The sequence below is a fragment of the Nilaparvata lugens genome, chromosome 3, assembly GCF_014356525.2.
Source record: "Nilaparvata lugens isolate BPH chromosome 3, ASM1435652v1, whole genome shotgun sequence".
NCBI classification, from domain to species: Eukaryota; Metazoa; Arthropoda; class Insecta; order Hemiptera; family Delphacidae; genus Nilaparvata; species Nilaparvata lugens.
The window spans coordinates 19,166,973-19,189,395 of NC_052506.1; the positions used below are offsets into that span (position 1 = coordinate 19,166,973).

The 22,423-nt window shown below is 33.4% G+C and overlaps 2 protein-coding genes across 15 annotated transcripts in view; one reads left to right on the plus strand and one right to left on the minus strand.

Moving 5' to 3' along the window:
* The first annotated feature begins 225 nt into the window (after nt 1-225).
* Nucleotides 226-22,423, plus strand: part of LOC111058000 (eukaryotic translation initiation factor 4 gamma 2) — a 38,167-nt gene continuing 15,969 nt past the window's right edge. Inside the window, exons 1-3 of one of the 14 annotated variants that reach the window (XM_039423198.1) lie at nt 226-476; nt 19,783-19,896; nt 21,271-21,399. In XM_039423198.1, the coding sequence (XP_039279132.1) occupies nt 21,377-21,399 (23 nt within the window). In that variant the 5' untranslated portion in view covers nt 226-476; nt 19,783-19,896; nt 21,271-21,376. Of the gene's footprint in view, nt 477-8,144; nt 8,164-11,072; nt 11,277-17,317; nt 17,531-17,867; nt 18,004-18,030; nt 18,050-18,667; nt 18,687-19,782; nt 19,897-21,270; nt 21,400-22,423 lie in introns of those variants that run through there. The other 13 variants (XM_039423202.1, XM_039423200.1, XM_039423197.1 and 10 more) reach the window with 13 other exon arrangements.
* LOC111052623 (zinc finger MYM-type protein 1-like) lies at nt 12,871-16,043 on the minus strand. Its single transcript, XM_039423211.1, has one exon. It carries the CDS (start codon nt 15,279-15,281, stop codon nt 13,107-13,109), a length of 2,175 nt encoding a protein of 724 aa, XP_039279145.1. The 5' UTR covers nt 15,282-16,043; the 3' UTR covers nt 12,871-13,106.

Here is a 22,423-nt window from a genome sequence, read left to right on the forward strand (position 1 = left end):
TATAACTTATTTTATCTAATGGCTATTTAAACTCCAAAAGATTTGTTTTTGCATTTTTCAAATTATTTTATTTCTTTATGCTGATGTTTATTGCAAACTTTTGTCTTTTGACCTACTTCAAAATAAAGAATGAGGTCACATTTCAAACATGGTGCTCAAACGAGCTTGTAAGGTGCTGCACTCTGGCGGGAAAAAGAATAATGAATTTTTACTCAATAGCAGAACATTAAAAATAGTTTTCCAATAAATTTCATAGAATAACTCTTCTGTTGTTTATAGAATGATGATAACAGATCAATACGTTTTTTCAAAGCACAATTTTCCGGTAATAGTTGAAGTTTATCGTAAAAATACAGTTTGAAACACTATTCGACCTATTTTGACTAGAGTAGTACGAGACTCCATTATCAAGCGTGAACCGACGACTTTCTGGCTGAGCCGAAGAACTGCATTCACAACTCTACCCACACAATCACGTAAGTTCGCTTGCATTTTTTTAATATTTTTAGGTTTGCTTCCAATATTATATCAACATAATGTTGCAATATAAGAATAAACTAACACATTCTTTAATTTTTAAAGAAGTAACGCTTTTTAGAGGTAGAAACTAGAAAGTTTTTGAGTATCTTGAAAAGCTAGGTGTTGGTTCCACGATTCAATCCAGTGGAGAAAATTTGAGTTTCTCTTCAAAGTATCTGTTTATTTATAATATATGTTGCATTGAAAAGTATAAATTATTTTATTCAAAATATTTGCAATTGTTGAAGGAGGTTAAAATTTTGGTTATATGTTTAATAACAAACACGCAGTGATTTTTCTAGTGGCTTACTGTATCGTACTTCCGTATTCCTTTGTAATCTAGAAATTTCTCAAGAGTTTGTTACTAACTACAATTAAATAATAAATCTTAGCCTATTCCTTTTTATATTTTAATACAGTTTAGAAATAATTGTTTAAACTAAATGTTTGATTGGATTCATGTCAAATTCATAATAAATGCTATTCATTTTTGAGTATTATGGAGTAGGGTGTGACAACTCATTTGCAGAAATTCCCTATTATTCAGATGAACTACTCATAATTAGTCATTCTTGAGCTCGTGATGCAATAATCTCTAAATTATTTACGTGGCGATCTAGGTATACCGTAATAATTTCAGGAAATATCGAAAATTTCCAGTTGCAAACTTTCGATGCAAAGCACTCCAAGGCGTATAATATTGTATTTTTCACGATCATAATCAATTTTATGTGCATCCTCAGTTTTGTTATTACTGTATAACATTTTGTTTGTTAAATATAAATGTTGCGTAATAATCTATGATGAAAATAAACTTATATATGCTTAGCCTACTTTCAATATACAAAACCTGATTGGAAAGTATAAGTAGTATATTTTCCAGTAATTGTTTGTTGATGTTAATATTATTTAGAATCATAGCTTAATTAACGTTTCACCGTAGAAATTTACATTCTTATTTAATTTGAACTGATTGGCTGTGTCGCTAAGAAAAATACGGTATTGATGTATCTGTCAGCCAGCTCTTGCTTCTCTTTGCTTTGTTCCAATCGAAATTTATGAAATAATACATCCTGCTACATAATTTCTCGGCGTTAGTCTTCACTTTCGAATGATGAGTCAAATTCGTTTAATACGTTTGAATTTCGTAAACAAGTAGTGACGATAGCCTGCTCAAAATAAAAGTGGGACAAGGTGATAGCATTGGCCTAGCTGATTGATTTCCTAATAAGAATAAATTACGAATGGACGCTCAGACTGTATGTTAATAATTTTCATAGCCTTCTGTTTATGAATGCTGTTACGTATTCAGTGAGATATAGCACTTGCAATTACGTTGAAGCAATTTTTTTGCATTATTATCTTTTAATGCAGGTAGGGTTAGAACGAATGGTGGAATGCATCTCTATGAACATTTCAAATTTGTATAGCAAAAGTATTGCGATAAACTTATTCTATCCTATTCAAGTCCAGCTTTATAAGTAGGGTAGTAGGCTACCCTACTTATTGTTTGCCATTGTCACAATAATGCATTGAATTGCATTTTATTCAACTTACTTTAAATTTATCGCCATTTAATTCAAAATGATAGTTTAGGCCTATATCCAACACTAGTGTTGATAATGACCACTAGTAGTGGTAATTTTTATCAAACTAATCTTTCTATACATTATTTGCATTTTTCATTCTTTAGCTTTTATTATATCCTGATCTTCTCATTGGACATTTGGGAAGTACCTATTTTATAGAATGCTACAAGCATTATAGAAAATCTTAATATTTACTAAAAAAAAGTTAAACCACATAATTCCAGGTAGAATATGATACTATAGTAACTCACATAGACCTAATATTAATAAAAACAATATAAAAACTTGTAGTACTTTTTATTATTAAAATCTTTAAAATATTTCAACCTAATTATAAGTTATGCTTAAAATGCATATTGAATGAATAAGTATAAAATATTTTTGAACATTGAATTTGTAAAGCCAATCACACTATCTGCTCATCCTTACTAGATTTTCAACAAATTGACTGTTCAAGTCAAGTTACATGCCTTAGTAAAAAAAGTAGGCTACTAATCACAGAAGCAGGCTCAATGTTTTTAGTTTGTCAACTTTGAAAATGCTTTTATATTGTTCTAAAATGGTACTTTTGCATTGTGGTATTTATTGGTGCACACTAATAATATCATAATAATTGAAAATATATATTTTATTGGAATTTTATAGTTTTGAAACACTTGAATATCAAGACCCCGAGCTAAACTGCAAACGCTCATCTTTCCATAGCATTCCATGGTTGTACAGAATAGAGAATACAGCAAGGTGGATTCGCCATAATAGGGTGTTTTCCGAGCAGCAGGTGTGTGAGTGAATTGAACGGGCCCCTGTCCAGGTGCTTTGCTCTGCAGTGTTCTCTGTTCTGTCAATTGCCAATCGGATCTGAGGGGTCTTTGAACACAATGCGGCGACCTTGAGTGGTTCCAACTTGCAGTTCCCATCGCATTCCTTGTCTCAGCGCTGCGCTGCGCGGCACAGGTCTTGGTTGCTGAGTCCATCTTGGCCAATGCAAAGGTCAATGACTTTGTTCCGTTGCTTGTCGACCGTTTTTCCTCGGACGCGGATTCTCTAATTCGTCCCAAGTTCATACCAAGGTTTAATCGCTCCTTGGTTATTAACCACCACCTCTTTTCCTTTTACATTCTTCTGCGGTTTCTTCTCATTTCTATTTTGTCCGCCTCGTCTACCCATCTCTAGACGAGACAAAAATCTTCTATTTTTATTTTTTCTTCTCTGGCTTTTCTTTTTTCCGATTCTCCTTTTACTCGCTAAATTATTTTCAACTTTGGCGCTTTTTAGTTTCTTCTGGCGCATCATCTTTCTAAGTTTATATTTTATCATAATTTCATCATACATCTTTTGTTTCTTCTCTCGGAATAACAGTGTTATAATTATACTCCTTTTTATTATTGTTTTAATTAATTGCTGCAATCAACGCAGGAATGGTCTGGCCTATGATCTAGAAATAGGAAATTTCGTGTTAGTTTTTATTAATTTTCTTCTCTGTTTGCTTACTATCTTTGCGGTTGAATAATTGAAGATTTATTTTGCCAGAGATCACTTTATAGGCAATTTATGTTCATTTTAATTTCTTAGTTGCCTCATCATTTTTCTTTTTGGTCTGATCTAGAAATCGGAGATTGGAAATTTCGACGTATTTTGTAATAGTTGTCTCCTGTGTTTGCGGAGAGTATCTTTGCAGTTGAGTAATTTATATTTAGATTAATTTTGCCAGAGATCATTTCATAGGCCATCTTTTCATTTTAATTTCAGAGTTGCTTCATAGTTTTTGTTTTTGAGGTTCTTAGGCCGATGATTTATTTCCATGTTTATCCCTTCTGGTTTTCTTCATTATTTTTCTCTCTCCTCCACATCCACTCCACTCTACTCCAGCTTCTCTAATATTTCTGGGGTTTCTTCCATAATCCTCATTCTATGTGTTTTTATATTATTCTTTTTATTTATGTTATTATTATCTTTTATTGCTCACTCACTCCTATTATTCTCACGTTCATCTCTGCATTTAACTCTTTCTTATTCTCCACTTACTAGTGTTTCTCTCTTCAACTCGGTCTTCTCTCATTTTTCTTTCTTGTAGATTAATTTTTTTCACTCTTTCCCCCTCAACCTTTCTCCTTCACCTCTACACTCTTGGTGCTCCTCCCCGCCCCGCATGCTCATTCCTATGGGTCTTCATAACTTCCGATGTCGGGATTCTTCCGCGTCCTCACTCACTCCTCACTTCCTTTTTCTCGGCTTCTAACCGTTATATATGTTTCCTTATCCAGATCTGACACGTGAATTTTCATACTGTAGTAATAATACTCGTTGTAGTCACCCATCACCGAACGGTCTCTGAGGGGCATTCAACTACTGGCTTCGAATCTTTGCACTCTCACTCATTAGGGATTACGCATTTTGTTCCTCATTGTTGACAGTATTGTGCTGAGCTTTTGAAACTTTTCCTCCAATAACGATGAATTAGTTGAATAATTTAGCATTTGACAATTTTTAAGTCGTTGAAGCGCAAGTTTAAATGAGTAAATGTCAATAGAATGGCTGTACTATAAATATAGAACGCATTTTGCTCCCCAGTTTCCTCAACTTTTCCTCCAAAAATTATGAATTAATTGAATAATTTAGCATTTGACAATGTTAAAGCTCAAGTTTAATGAGTAAATGTCAATAAAATATAATAATAATGATACATCAATATATTATTGTTGATATTCATTTCGTTACTTTCATTTAATGTCACTTTTTCGTGCTCAACAATCACTAGATGCATCCATCATATTATAGCCTATATTATTACTCTGTCGTCAATGTTGGAAAAACAGCTCTTCCCTAACAAATTGTAATTTTCTCACTCATTTTAATAATTGAACAATTTTCTTACTCGAAAATAACGTTCATCTCGCTCTCAGTTCTGTGAATCATTATCTGCGAAATAATTGTGCTGGAAAACACAATAGTCCATTGTTTTTATAAGGCAATTTTCCCTTTCAGTTTGTATTTTTTTTAACCCGGAACTGAAAATAAAGTTTGTAAATTTTGCCAATCTAATAGACAATTTTTGAAAGTTTCATTGTCAGTCATAACAATTTTCAGGCTAATTGAAATGTTTTCCAAAATAATTTTAATGGTATATATTTCGTATGAATAAATGGCCTATTTCAGTCACTTGTAGCATTGGTCACGTGGTACACAATGCATAAGGAAGAGAGCGAAGTATTATTTCGCACAGCGACCTCCAATATTTCTATTTGTAGATGTTCCTTCTAACAAAGAGAGCCAGCCATGCTCGCTTGCTTGCAGTCTTTCAACGTACATTGCTTTATTTTCGGACAACGTTCATGTGAACGACATGTGTAGCCGCTTCCTTTGTTTTATTTGCTTGTATAAATACAATTGTCTGACAATTCCAATCATTCTTCTTGTTTTTCACTTGGTCATCTTCTTTGAATTCACTCAAATCTATGGAATTGGTGGAGTATGGAAGGAAGCCTATCCGATTACTTATTTGTCAGTTCATGCACATGTGCCTTGATAAGAATTGAACTGTCCAAATAGCGCTTGTAGGTCAATAAATTGGACATTTTTAATATTAAACGTTGAATGAGACCAGAGATGACAGATTTAATCTATATTGACAATAATAATATTTCCTTACTTTATGATGATACTAACCACACGTAAGCTCATTATCATTGAGACAAGGATACTTCAGATACTGGAAGCTAAAATTGTTCTTGTCAATATTTTTTCATTATTACTGAGAATTTTGATACTGAAAACTGAAATTCTTGTCAATATACAGTATTTTCATTCAAAAAATATGTATTTGTTTTCTTTCTGCTTATGTTGATTGGTCAATCTCAAATAGGCTATTGATTCAAGCTCGGTTGCACAGAAGCCGGTTAAACTTTAACCGTGATTAATTTCACGAGAACTAAGCACAGAAGGCCTTTTTGATAAGATCCTTCTCTGAGGCTTCTAAGAGGCTTCTCTGATTGGGTTTCGTGGGTTCAATCACGATTAAAATTTAACCAGCTTTTGTGCAACCGGCACAAAGTCTTTTTGCTTATATTATTTATATTAAAGATCACTCAGAGTGCTACTCATTCACACTTGATTATTTACTCACTTAATACTTGTGTGAATTAGATTTTCGTGGATCACAAAGGTGTGGTCTTTTGATCCAGGCAAAATGTGTAATTAAATTCATTCATGAAATTTTAAATACATGATATGGTAGTTTTTTCCAAGTGGTTTAGATTGAAGACTTTCTTTCTAAATCATGTAAAAGAATTTACTACGCAAATTTTCATTTCCTTTACAGTACAGAGATTGCTTCTTTAATTGGATCTATTATTTTTGTAGAATTATATTGAATAAGTTTCTAATGTTCAGAGTTACAATTGCAGATTCAAGTTACATTTTTCTCTGTTTTTGTAAAGTTGTAAACAAAAAATTGTCTCTGTTTCAAAATATGAATAGTTATTCATTAATTACTTCTAAGTCAGTCGACGTTTCTCTCATTTACTACATGAATAAATCATGTCGTAAATTTTGAAGGAGGCCATTGAACTCTTGAATTCATTTGAGTGTTTATACGAATTTACTTTCGAAATAGCTGTGTCTAATGAAAAATATGACCAAAGTGCGAATTTAGATATTGCGATTGATACTTCACAATACTGGTTGTCATAATCAGTATGTTATGTATGCTTTTATCACATTATGTAATTAATTTCCATTGTTACAATTGTGTTTGTCACAGGAATATATTGGTATGTTTGCTACAACTTCTGTTGTAACCTTGTCCTGTAAGAAATTTTCATTTTGATTTTTCCCCTAAAATTGTTACCATTAGAAAACAATTGTTTACATCCTAAATAATTCAATTGCCCCAATTAAAAGCACCTATTCAAAGAAATTATTATTGATTGCACAATATTGACAAGAGAAAATTGACAGGACACAATATTGCGTTTTTTTCGAATTTACAAAATTTGTTTACAAGAAACGGGTAAATTATAATTTTGATTATTGTAAATCAAAGTTTTATTCATTGTGAATTATAAGGTCATGAACTTTGAATACATATCACTCACACAACGGTTGCTTACTTTCCTCAATGCTTTTTCCCAATTAATAATTAATACAATGTTTCCTTGTTGATTTAATCTGCTGTTCTCAAAAATTGCTATTTTTTTAGGGATTCAAGCGAAAATTTAATCATTAAAAATTCTCTAGATGTTAATATTTTTTATTCCCAAACCATTAAACACTAATGGCAATGATGGTAATTATATCATCATTAACATTATAATTAATATCATTCTATCAACATAATATAGCAGTGTCATACTTTTCCCCTGTATAATAACTATTTGATCTGGCAAATAGTTAATTTCCTCGGTAGAAATAGAAAACTGAATGTTAATTGAAATAAGCTAGTTATCATGTTAATGTTGCCATAGTCCTACATAAAATAACTTCTACTGAATTCATATTGGAAATTGGTGTGTCCTGTCCTTAGTCTGCATTCAATTCCATAAGTCATCATTAAGTATTACAAGCTCAACAAATAACAAACATGAGTCAAATATTTCGTTTTTTGATGATTCTATTATTTTCAGTAGTATGGTATTCTTATGGAGGTTGGTTATTGGTTGAAAAATAATTTATGAATCCAGGAAGTAGAAACATTTTTGTACTAGATTGCATGATGAATCAGTGATATTTGCATAATATCAACATTTGCGAACGTACTAATAATGGTCCCTTCTCCAGTTTCAAATACCGTACTGAATTTTCCAATTTTTATTAGTTTCTCAGCTTCTGATTGTAGTTGTGAATCGGAGAACAAAACCTACTGATGTTGAGTTATGATGACCTTTGTGATCATGTGATCGATTCTAGCCTTTCACTGGTGTAATCTGTGACTCATCCTGTTTTGTTGGTTCAACTTCTCTTTCAACTTTCAACTGGTTTGCCACTGGCACTTCCCTGTCACAACCTTTGTCCCTGACGCATGCTACATTGGCAACATAACGCATGCCTCCTGACAACCGTAAGTTGAACAAGTGTGGATGTTGAAAAGCTTGCAAGTATTGGAACAGTGGTGTATCATTATTGCCAATATTGGTGTAATATTCTTTCTCTTGATGTCTATAGACTGTTCGTAAATTATAGGAATTAGTCATAATAATTTACTTTTCACCAATTGACTTTCACGCTAACCACAGGGTTATTAATAGTCCGATGACGGCTGGAATATAATCAGAAAAAATCTATATAATATTATTATCTCTGTACTATGTTATTCAGATAACGTAGGGCTCAATTTCCGTAACTTTGTTAAAGTATAATTTCTTATTTCTATGAATGGACAAGGAAATAATGATATCTTCGCTCCCTTCCCTATTAAATTGGTATCACTATTGGCTCCCTTCCCAAATTAGATGTGCTATGCATATATTCTTGATGTTTTAAAAAATAGATAATGTCACAGTTACTCCATTCAATATTCGCAAGATTTTAGAAATTAACTTCATTCAATTGATTTACAGTATTTAACTATTTGAATAAATATTTATATATTTCAAGTATGTTGACAAGTAAGTTAATATTAGAAAATGTGATTTTTTGAGTTACAAATGAAGAATCTTTGAATTAGTACTTTTATTCAATTAACATGAAAATCGTGACACATATTTTCAATCAGTTAGTTTTTATTTTAACGTTGATTATAGTGTTCCACACTTTCAAAACAACATTGAATTCAGAATCTTATTTGCTCATTAAAACGTATTGGAATAGGCTTACTAGATAAATTTGAAATTGAAAAATAAATGCATTTTATTAAATCTTAAAATTAATAACAATCTTTCTGTTCAGGCTGAGTTTTGTTTCGTTGGTTGTGGATTTGATTGTAGATTCAATGTTAGTCGTCCAGTTATTGATCAGGCTGCTTGTCTCCCACTTGTTGATCTGTTTATGACGTATTGCTTCAACTTTGTCTCATGAAGTAGGTCAATAGTTCACATTCTCGTTTTATATTTACAATTTGTTCACTATTTATAGTATCACTACATTTTCAATATTATAAATCTCATTTTTGAATGTATCCCTCGTCACCTAACAATTTTTGAAGGAACTGGAGCATAAGTATTACATAATATAAAACATCTATGCTGCAAAAAATGCTATCAATGGGATGAGTTAATTAATTAAATTCATAAAAACATTAGTCATCAGAACAAATCTGTGTATATTCATCAACCTTTCAAATTACAATTGAAAGTTATGTCTAAATTGGCAATATAAAGTATATCACTATACAAATTTGATTACATAATCTTTATAAATAATAATCGTTTATGTAACTTTATAATCGAAAGTGAAACTTCTAAAATCATAAATTTAGATTGAAGTGAAAACGGTCTTCACGTACAATATTATTTTCCGTCTTGAAGTATAAATATTGGTTGTTGGAGCAATGAGGGCATTGGTATTCGACGTTGAACTGATGCTTGGCCATGAGTTGTGCAATTATTAGCAGTCACTTGGTAAGCCGATCTTGTGTGCGATGTGGCTTTGTCTCGTTTCCGTGTATATTGGCGTGGGCTTCAAATAGTTAGTAGGCCTATAGTGTCCACTTGAGCTTTTGTTGATGGCTCCCAACTTCGTTCAATTCAATACTGTAAAAATATTGGAAAGAAGAAATTGGAATATTTTATTTATGATTTTATAGGAAAGGAAATTATCTTTCAACATTCAACCCACTATGGCCCGGTTGCACAACAGCCGGTTAAATTTTAACCGTGATTAATTTCACGAGAACCAATCAGAGAAGGCGTTTTTGAAAAGACGGCTTCTCTAATTGGGTCTCGTGGAATTAATCACGGTTAAAATTTAACCGGCTGTTGTGCAACCGGCACTATCTCTTATGAATTCCAATGAATGATTAGAAATAAGAATTATGGTTTGTTACTGTTTTTAAATTATTATTTTGTGCATTTTTAAGGCGATTGGTATTAACTAGTTCATCGATAGGGTAACATTATTATCAAAGCTAGAAGTGCATTCGTAGATGTTTCTAGAATCTTGATACACTTTAGTGTTACAACCAGGTACATTATGGTAGATAGTTCATGATTCATTATTATATTTTCTATCTCGCATACATTATGATTTGTTTGTTGTATAATATATTATGTCTTGTCTAATATACTATATTTGCTGGTCATAAACACCATATAGACGCTATTTACAAGTACAGTCAGCATAGTTATATTACTGTACTTTAAACGTACTAATACAAACATTATAAAAGCCAACAACATTCATAAGTTGAAACCTGAAACTTGCATTATCAGTCATTGTTAATTCTATCTTGGACAATATAGCCTATTTAATTTTTTCCTAATCAATTAATCAAGAAACTAATATTTTTATTCATCATGAATAATTAAATTTGTTATTCTTATCTATTCTACTATTCACGTCTCTATTATCTGTTTTCACTTGATAACGGCTAGTGAAACAGATAAAGAAATTAATGAATGATGCAGTACAATATTACTAATGATGATACATTTTCTGAATGAACAGCAGACAATCCGTCTTCACATGTTATTTTTCACAGTATTTTATTTTGATGCATCATAGAAGGCGCAGATGATATTCGTTTTATTTGTGCAGTCTGGCCACTCATTTGTCGTTTGGTTGGCGACGTTATATTAGTGCACAATGCAATAATAAAGGTCCGAGTGCCATTGATTGGGGTCGCGACGTGTTGGGTGAGGTGGTTGGCGGGGGGAGAGGGGATGAGGCGCCATATTGATGGAAGCGCACGTGGATGCATCGCAGAAAGAGTCTGACGTCTCCTCTTGGGGTGACGTCATCAGGGGGTGGGGGGGCTTGAGTAGCGTAGTCCCCCTCCTCCTCTCACTCACCAACTAAGCTTTCCTTTCCTTTCCACTGGTCTATTCATGTGAAGAGAATCCTTTCCTATCTTCGTCTTCAATCGTTGTTCGTTCGTTCCTCTTCAATCCATCGCTTTCTAGTTTGCGCAACTTTGATGACTCTCTGCCAAAATATGTATTTTTCATGGGAATTTTGTGGGATTTAGGGATTCCTTTAGTGCGATCTTCATAAGAAGAAGCGTCAGAGTTTATATGGGTAGGATGACAAATCTCATTGAATGCGTCGCGTTTCTCACACTGATGAATAGAACGAATTAAGCAAAATATTGTTCATAGATAAACTTGGTGGAAAATTATTATGATTAGGGTTCTTGTTCAATAAAAGATTTCGCCAAAGTATACGTCTTACATTAGAAAATTTTGTGGAAAGGGATTTGTTGATAAATTTAATCTACTGCAGTATTATCAAAAACATTTGGCAGAAAACTATGATTCACTACATGTTATAATGAAAATGTAAAATTCGTCTTTTTCAATTTTGAAAATGTGTAATAAATTCCAACAGAACCAGTGAAATGTCATGTTGAAGAAACGATGAAGTTTTAGAAGATGAGGCGAAATTGTATCAACTCTCATTTTATAATTACATTTTCGATAATTATTAGAAATGTTTGCCTCGGTAGTTCATGATAATATGAATAATGGCAGGTGAAATATTTACCTTGACAATACAGTTTTGAGAAATGTGATTTTTTAACTCAATTGTCGAGTTTTTAGTGTCTGAGTTATGTAGTTGCAATGTGTTGTAATGTTTTGGAACAGTATTGCTTTGTTTAAAATCGATGAATAAGAATGAAAATGAAATTTAGTGAACTTGTTTAAGATTATAGTTTTTAGAAGTATGTATAAGAAACATTAAATAGAAATATCAACTATTTAAACCTATCTATGAGCAGCTCTTTCTTCAGAGGCATTTTATTACACTGGATTGTGATAAGCTCGGTGATCAAAAATAGTTCTACAAAACGGAGGAGTCATTCGTTATCTCAGTTTAGAAAACCAATTCCGCTTGTTCTAATTAGTTTCGTAGTCCAGGAAATCGAAACTGAATTTTGATTATGTTGTTGGAATAATAATTATATTGTTTCCTCTAGATTTATCGACTTGAGTGATAGGTGATCAATACATTTATAAATTTCTAACTGGTTTGTAAAATACGGTACTCAAACAAAGTAATTCTACGTTAGGCCTATTTCTGAAAAGTTATCAAAGTAAGATGTAGGAATTTCAAAAATATTGCAATACAAACATACAATATACTATAGAAGAGACTATCTGATTGAATACGAAAGGAAATCGCGTTTTTCCTGCAGATATTATTTAATTCTGCAAATAGGATTATCATCCGCTGTCCCTTATAAATTTCTTCGACTATAGATACCCGTTGGATATATTGGTATTTTTCTCGTCCAATTTCCTTGAGTCTTGTACAGAAACCTTGGAAGATTTCCATAGGCGCCGACTTGTCAAAATTATTGGGGGGGCCCTAACCGGGTGGTCCGCCAACCCCCCCCCCCCAACAAATTTTTTTTAAATTTATAAGGCCTAGAAATGCTTTATTTAACTACTGGTATAAAATATTTTTCAAAAAGTCAAATTTATGGAAGAAAAAAGCTTACTTCTTTCTATTTATTAAAAATACAGAGAGTATGAAGAATAAATTACTGTATTTAACCCAATATGTATATATACATATTGATTGGTTGGCCAATGTCCCTAAATCATGGACCAATTTTGAATTTATAAGACCTAAAACGCTGTATTTAATTATGCAGTATAAAGAATATAGGCAGAAACAAATCACATTTTACTCTTTCACACTAAAATAAAATAAAAATGAGCAAAATTAATGAACTAAAAATAGCATAAAGAATATCTAATATTACTCGAAAAGCCAAATTTTCAGAAGATAAAAAGCCTAGGTCTACTTACTTAAAATACAGAGAGTATGAAGAATAAAATAATTACTGTATTTAATTCAGTTTAACTTACATACATATCCATTGATTGGCCAATGTCCTTCTCCTTATACCATTGAAAAAGTATGCCTTCTGAGTTCATTGCTGCTTATAAACTCGTTCATCACCGTGCTCAAGTGAACTTCGTCCAGGACATCACGGTGGGCGTGAAGGACTGCTAAATTGTTCAGCCGTTTCTGTCCCATTGTTGATCTCAGATACGTCTTCAGTCGACGGAGTGCACTAAAAGAGCGTTCTGCCGTTGCCGACGAAATTGGCACTACTTGAAGAAGCTTGATCACTTTAACCACTTCTGACAGCATTTTTTTAATGGCTGGCTCTTGTGAAAGATATTTCCTTACATCACGCATTGATTTCATTTTTAAATTATTTTGCCTATTAATATCGGCTAACATGTTTAGATGTATTTGCAACCTTTCAACATCCAGGTCATTTTTAAAAAAATCTTTCGACTGTTCGAAACTTGAACCTTCTTCGTTCGCCACTAACACACTCAAAAACTCTTTTTCGACCGCAACGAGCCGCGACAAGCCCGTGGACTCAAAGCGTTCTTTGATGCAAGATCGCACCGTTTCACACACCTCGATGTAGAGAGCTTTGAAGTAGTCCTTTGGGGTGTTGAAGTTATGTGGTGAGCTGGCTCCGTCGTTTTCATATCTATTTGGAACGCGCCGTTTCCTTGGAATCACAGGCTCTTCTACTTGTGAAAATTTGTTTTTTAAGCACGACTTCCAAAACTCCTCAAAGCCATCTCGCTTATCATCTAAAATGCTAATCAATCCTTTAAACATGCCTTCCACTTCAGTTACACTTAGATGAGGGCTCTGAATGTTTTCGTTAACTTCTTCTACTACGTTCATTACATGGCAATATAAATTCAAAAATAAATAAGTCCTGAACAGTATCATAGATTCAAGAAAACCCGCACATTTATAACCTGCTTCAGTTTTGTCTGTTGAGGAAAATATCTCAAAAAACTGTAGGAGATCTTCATAGTTTTTCAAAATCCTCTGTATACTTGAAGCTCGCATTGTCCATCGGGTCGGGCAAAGTGGTCGAAGATTGGCTTGATCATTTTCACTTTCGAGGCGTATGTTTCTAAATAAATTGATTCTTTTGTTAGATTCCTTAACTGTATTTATTAGATCTTTGGCTAAGGCCATAACATCCCTCATGCATGGGAGGCAAGAAAGGCTGTCCTGCACTGCTAAGTTCAAACTATGGGCTGTACAGTGCACGTAGTGTGCCTGGGGCTGAATATCCAAAAGTAACTTTTGCAGGCCTTTAAATCTTCCTCTCATGTTTGCCGCTCCATCATAGCACTGTCCTCTCAATTTTTCAATAGGTAAATTAAGCCGCGCAAAAATGTCCTTAACAATTTTGAAAAGAGTTTGTGCTTCGGTATTAGGAGTCTCATATAAACCAATAAAGTCTTCATTGATTATTAAATCGTCACTTACAGTTCGAACACAAAATGACACTTGCTCATGAATCGATATATCACTTGTTTCGTCCACAATAATTGAAAAGTGTTCACTATTCTTGATTTTATCTAGCACTGAGCGCACAACAGATTTGCCCAATATATCAATTATCTCATTTTGAACGTCATGTGAGATCCATTTATACCCAGAACGCCCCAACCAGTCTTTTAACTCAGGAACGTCTTTTTTCCTAAGTTCTAGCAATTGCAAAAAATTTGAGTTAATATCTTCATGTCCTCTTATGGCCAAACCTTGCCGGCAAAGGTACTTAACTGTTGTAAAAATAATTTCAAGAGCCAAACGGGCTTTCTTCATGTCACTGTTCAATTGATCATTTAATTGAGCGGCTACACTTGGTTTTGCTAAAGATGAAAGTTTTAAAACTCCTTCCTTATGCACAGACGTATTTTCATGAGTACGAAATTTGTCCAATCCCTTTTTCCAGTTAGAAAAACCAACAGTAGTAAACGCATCTTCTTTCTTGGTAGTCAATTGGAGAAGGCCCTTGGCCTCTGCCTCTTTGCAGGTCTGACAAAAAACTTTATCCATTGTTGCGTCATATTGTAACCATTTATATTTAGTCACCCAAGACTTCTGGAACGATCTTCCTCCAATAGGCTTGTCATTAGGTTTTGTATTTTGCTGTGAAAAGCTCACGCCTGATGTTGAAGCAGTTGTTTCGACATTTGCCGGGGTTGCAGTGTCAATGCGAGGCTTCTTAGTGATGAATTTATCCATTATAGGCTACAAAAAAAATCACTAATGCAGAAGCCGACAAAATAAACACTTACTCTAAAAACACTACATACTGTGCACAATTCTAACAATTGCAGCCCTAACAACACGTCAACACATGAAATTAGGTTATACGCGAACGCGACCGTGTCATAACTCACTTGACAAGCAAGAAGCAACTAGCCAACTATCACAACTACACAACACAAGACAGACTAGAATGCAGTGTGTCCAGCCCGGGAAAAATTAAGTACTAATTATCAAAATATCCCTCGCAAAATGTACTACGGCTGGACACACTGCTAGAGTGAGTGCAGGAGCAGTGGCGCAATTTTTGGCATGAGTGTGCGGGGAGGGGTGGGTTGTTTGACTTACCGGGTCGTCGCCCTCTACGCCTTCTAGACAATAACAATAACAAGTAGACAATAACAATAACAGTGGTTCGCGTCGCAGCACAGTTCCAAATTCTTATAACTATCTATGACTCCCCTTACCCTCATGCTTCAACACTCATCTCTTTGGCTAAACTTACTCAGTTTTACATCGTATTAAGTTCGTAAAAGCACAACACAGTATGACATTGTGTTGAGAGTAATTGGTTTAGTACTGTTTAAAGAGTTTATAGTAGCGTATCACGCGATGCTTTAAACTTACAAGCAAAATGTAATTATCCTTCTCAACAAATTATTGGGGGGGCTCCGCCCCCTCAACTAAATTTTTGGGGGGGCTCGAGCCCCTTGGGCCCCATGGAGTCGGCGCCTATGAAGATTTCCAAGTAAAACTATTGAGATGTAGCCAAAAGAAATAGAGATTTTTCCAAGAACTAAAAGTTTTCAAAGTTTTACTGCTTACTGCACATCGAGTTGCCAGCAGTTTTGGACTAGAGATACAGCATCTTGTAACGAAACATTCTGATGATAATTCAAGTTTCTGTTGACGTCAGAAGTTTCTTAACAGAATTATCAAAAATTCGTTGGCGAAAAAATCAGGGTTCTCATATCTAGGTATTCTTTGTATCTTTCTGACTTGGTTATTTACTTCTTTACTGGCATTGATTAGATACTTTGCAAGTTTATTAAGCATTAAATGATTTCTATATTTGTTTCACCAACTCTTTTTGAAAATTGTGACGTCATTATTGATAAGCTTGTTTAAAAGTAGTAAACAAGAGTTACATTTCAAATCTAATCATAACTATTGCTGAGATTAAGAATATTTAAATATATAGGTCATTTGAATTATTTAGAGTCGATACTTTGTGTTTGCGATATTTTATTGGAATTGATCCAATATTGATACTTGATTCTTCAATAAAGTGTGTCAAAATCATTCAAATTATGACTCCTTATTTAATCAAAATCGGCTGATATACTGTATTTATTTTGAGAATATGAAGTTAACTAAATAATATGGGTTTTGGATGAATTATTTTCAATAAATTGTTTCTAAAAATGACGTTGAACTGTTGATTCGCTTGTTAGAAATAGTAATAACTAATTAGATATCATCATAAATCTTGAAATCAACAAAATTTGCTTGTTTTATTGTTGTAAAAAATTTCTTTATGTTCAACGTAAGTTGTATGCATTCATTGAAATTTCAAATTATTCATTCATTCATTCTCATTGTTATTTCATCCCATTTTATTCCAATTCTGACAACAAATATTAAATATTGGTCCTTAATGAGCAATCATATATATCTATTGAGTCACAATATTCATTTAATCATTCACTCGGCTACTTTTCTGTTCTAAACACAAATTAAAAACATTTTTTCAGTATTAAATATTATTTGTATCGGTCATTTACGGATGAACTTGATTGATTAAGTGGATACTGTTCCCTGTTGTAGACACAAAAACACGTTAGATCTAAAGCCTGTGGTCAAGTGATGGCGAAGGATCAATGATCCTTGCATCCGCGGGATAGAGAAAAATAAAATAATTTTCTTGCAAGGAGTTGTTGGCCCTTCGAAGGTCGTTCGTCTGTATCGTAGTCGTTCCTTTTGAAGAGGGGAAGTTGGTGATCTGTTATAATAGCGAGAGCGAGTGAGAGGGCCGAGCGCTCTCTCTCTATCTATCCTCATCGTCGTCATCCTCACCACTCCTCTGCTTTTGCTTTGCTTTGGTTCCGTGGTAGTTTAGTTTTGTTGAACGCTGGGAAGTGGGAAGAAGGCAGGCAAACGTGCCTTCCCGTCCGTTGTTCGTTCGCTCGCCATTTCAGTCTCCCTCTTTGTTAAACTACATACATGTAAGTCGCTTCATTTTCTACTATTCTACTGATATTTTTCGTATTTGTGGTGTTGGATTTGTTTTGACCATGTGAATGCATCTTTTGTGAACTATTTATGCCGTCTGGGTCTAGGTCAATAACTTGTAGGCGCACACTCTCAGCCCATACTATCTCCATCGTCTATCATTAACCTCTGCCCACTAGTAAACTTGCTACCGACGACCGTTTTGCGATTATTCTGGTTTGGCATTTTGGTTTGGTGTGCCAGAAAGGTTTATTTTGAATGCTAGACTAGGCGAAGGCGAGTGGCCGAGCGAGTGTGACGTTTGTTTATCGATCTTTGTGCTCGCAGCTCGCACAATCCAAGATGGCGGCCAGTGTGCGTCGGCCGAAGCCTCGACCTTCGCCAGTTTTAGTTTAGCCTGACTGGTTTGCCTCTAGTTCAGTTCAGTTCGTTATTCTCAGTGGCGATTTGAATCGGCTCATTTCCGGTGAGATATTCCATTAGCTCTTTTAAACGTTCACATACTTTTTGCAGTAAGGTTACTGAATTATTTAATCTATCCGTAAGTTTAGGGTTAATGACCTCAATTCGTGTCTCTGGTCCTACTGTAGTCAAGCGATCTTTAGTGGATTTCGACCCGGTTATTCAATAATCAAAGTCGTCATATTGATACTAATATTATTATGATTATCTTTGACTTTCTCTGATTCGTAAGCCTAGAAAGTAGTCTCGTAGCCTAGAAAGCATTTTCAATAATTCTATCCATTATTACCCTCGTGGTATCTGTCAACAAGGAATGATTCACCTTACTACTTTTGATGTTGATGATTTATCTCTTGAGTTAGAATGAACTTAATATTTTATCTTATCACAAACACAATCAAATCATCATTAAGCTTATTGTCTGCTTCGTTATTATGAGAGCTTTCATTGATCTATTTGATTAGATAACTCCTTATTCAATATTTTTGGGTGTAATAATCAAAATATTGCTCAACCCCTTACAACCTAACGACTAGACGCATTTAACAGGAAAATAGTGGCTGGAAAAGAGATTTGAGTGATTACACAGATTATAATGTGATCAATTTGGATAATTATATAAGTTTCTAATGTGCTGTACATCGTAATAAAATACTCTTCAAATATCTGTGGTGCAGGAGAAACTAGGTATTTTACACTTGATGCATTTAGAAGTGTGAAAACAATGTTGCAGTCACAAACTGCAGTTGTGAATGCTGATTGCAGTCTTTATAGTTTGAACAAGTCATGAAGGTCTGTCTGTCTGTTTGGTGTGACTTGAAAACTAAAATCTCTGAGACATTGACAATTTGTTATTGTTTTAAGATATCTGTCAGACTGTCAACACCATTTTCATCCAAGTCTTATCATTACTACTGTTAGTTCGTTAGGGATAATTAACTTGAAAACTTGTCAAACATATCATGAAAGATGTTTCTTCAATATGCATTACTATCTCTCAATCATGCCCAAAGTCTACTGTACTGTGAGCTACATGTTGCCTGAGGATAAATTACTAATTTTCCCATTGTCCTCTTCATGGTCTAATATTAAAATTTAAGATGGCTATGCGAATTTGCTAGCAGACCAAAAAGTTATTTCATGTACAATTGTTCCAAAAAAATGTGGATAATTACTTTAATTTCATCCATCTAGAAAAATTGTATGCTATACTCTATACTATATTTAGATTGCCCCTTAATACTCTTACTATTGTTACAAAAATTTCTCTTGTGTCATGAACATTTTAGTTTATATTGTCACTCAATGAAAATGAGTCATCCAGCTCACTTGGATTCGAAATAAGCATTCATCACTATTAAAATTTAAATATTAATCAATCCATTCAGCATATTAATAGAATTTATTAAAAACATCGTATACAGTTTTAGCTGTACCGTCTTTACAGTACCGTCTTGCGTATCAAATGGAAACTGGGCTCATTTGAATGAACTAATCTAAAAATCCAATCAACATTGAAAAATAAAACTCAAATGCTGCTTTCTATTAAAAACAACCACCCCAGATCAGAGTCTTAGAACCGCCCCTGCTAGGGTAAATCATTTCTACTTACCTTACTTGTACTTGATTAATTATTGGTATTTTCTCTGTCAACTGTCACCTTTACAATTGAATGTTTTCTATTCATTCATTCATGTAATCAATTACAGTTATTGCATTTCAATTAGCTTTTTTATAAATGATTAAATTGCAGTTTTTTAATAGAGTTTGTGTTGTGTTTCAGTCGTCATCAATAGTCCCTGGCGAGCGCATTGTTTATTGTGTCAGGGGTGGACACTCAAGCAACAACGGACGGCACCAGAGGACTGGGGAGTGCTTCTCGTGTCTCGGGAGGAAGGTAAACTGTCACACAAATATCAATTTTATTCAAATGAGTCGAGCAAATGACACAAAATCCAGACGGACGTTCCAGAACTCAGACCATCTTTCTCTTTCATTTGGCTGTAATCTTACTAGGGTCTAGAGAGCCTAGACTCTTAGAGTCATCCTCCCTCTGTGACGTAACTAATTGCATAAAATTTTACTATCTAAAGTCCGACAATATGAAAATTAAGTTACTCTTTATTAGGCTAAAATACCATTTCCAGTATTTTTAAACAGATTCGGATAAAAATTTATCAAATATCTAAAATTTAAAATATAATTTTCGTTGTGCGTATATTATTTTGAATCTGATTCAGAACAAATCTGTTAATTGAATGATTCATTAGAATACAATTTATCTATTTCTTTGTAGCCTACAATTTATGGGTGGAAATCAATTGAAGACGATTGAGAGCTGTTATTTGTAGAGTAACATTCAATAAAAATAGATTAACCTACCATGAACTAAGGCGACATGAATGGGAATCGCAGAAATAAAATTCATATTTGAATTTAAAATGTACAATTTTCCCTCTGAATGTTTTTTGTAACTCTGCAACAGGCTCAATTTTGCTGTCAACGAATGTTAATATATTCGGTGATATTGAATTGTTGTATTTGAGTCATTTAAACTGTATCAGAAGTCGAAATTGATACGAAGCTAATGAGAGATTGACTCAGTTGAATTCTCAGACGTCCCTCTGGTTCAATGCCTTAAAATATGTTCTATTATTTCCAAATCATGTTTTTTATTCCACAAAATATCCACATTAACTTTTTTGCCATCTCTTGGCTAACGCCTAATTCGAATTGAGGTTCTTGTCTTGTTGAACAGTAGCGTTTCTTGTTCTATTTCCACTCTCAAATCAGTTTGATCTATTTTATGAAACATCTTGTAATTTGTGCAGATATTGATCAAGACATTCATGTTTGAAGCATATTCATTGTTTACTGAAATGTTTGTGTTGAACGTTGGACAGATGAAGTGTCAATATCATATTAAAACATTTCATTTATGATAGGAGACACGAATAAATCATCCATTCATCATCCGTGTAATAATTATCATGCAATAATTACTACAAGGTTCTGTAGAATCACTAACTTTATTACCATATTTTTATTTCCTTTCTACAGAATAAGTGTTACTCCATCTGCACAAATAAATTATGTATCTATTTTTATATTTCTGTCCCAAATAAAGTTTGAAATTTTAAATAATTTCTATCCAATGTGAAGCATTTGAATTTGGCTATCTTATTGCAGTTTTATTTCAAATTGGTTTTCTTCTAACTTGATAATATCTTATAAGCAAAGGCTGAACAAGATGTTGAAAATGTGTGTTTAGAATAAGGACGTGCCAGCTGAGAAACCAGATCAAGAATAAGTTTTGCTGAGAGTCATTCTGGTCTTTCCGATAGATTGGACAGCATTTCTTGGATTATAAACCCTAGATGGTCCACAGTTTATGCACTGGGTAGGTTTTTACAAATGTTTGTTTTCTATTTTTTATTCTAAACTCTGAGCTCTGATTAACAAGTCCTCCAATCACGAAATTAGTTTGGCTCTGAAGAAGTTCAATATTGATTCTCATTCCAAAAATCTGTTCATGTGAATTTTCTTTTGGAATTTCACTTCACTTTCATAGTACATCTGAAAATTAGACCAAATTAATTAATCTTTTTTAAAAATGTTCAATCCATTCCGCATTTCTCAAAGATCATGCTTGTATTATGGTTACATCTTGAATTATGTCTACATGAAAGCTGCAATTTATTTTAGCTAGTTGAGTAGCTTGCAATGATTTACTCTGCACAAATTGCAATTCGTAAGTTATTTCATGAATTTAAGTTTTTGTAATTGTTCATAACATACGACATTTTTCGTGTACTAGTGATGGTTGTACTACGAAAATAAACCATGTTCCATCAAGAACAAATAATTTTACAAAATAATCACTCTTAATGCACTTACTAGCTAGCTAGCTTCTCATAATTCAATGTTCAATCTCGAACATTCTCGTTACTCATTCCAACCGAGGTTAGATATTTTATTGTAATGAATTGACAAAGTTGGACAAAATGTATTGTGTAATTTATATCTTAGCACCCTTTACAATAATCTATTAGGATATATTATTGATATGTTCATAACATTTTAATCTTTCAATGCTCATTCATCTTAATATTTAAGTTTTGGTACTTGGCTCCGTAGTGTTATACTCCAACCAATTGTAACTAACCAAATTCAAATGCCTCTTACCTAACAATAACAAAATGGAATTTCAGAAATAGATTTTTGAACATTTCAATTGAGTTGACTAGAAGACTTGAATAGCCCTTTTTGGTCGAGTCAAGTCCTTCAAAATGATAGATTGGATTGAATCAATAATTGAAATCCTTAATTTCTTTGTGCAGTTTCATGTAAGAAATTTATTTCGTAAGGTAATACATTTTTGACTTCAATTACGTTCAGATGATTCGATTTTTATCTATTGTGTT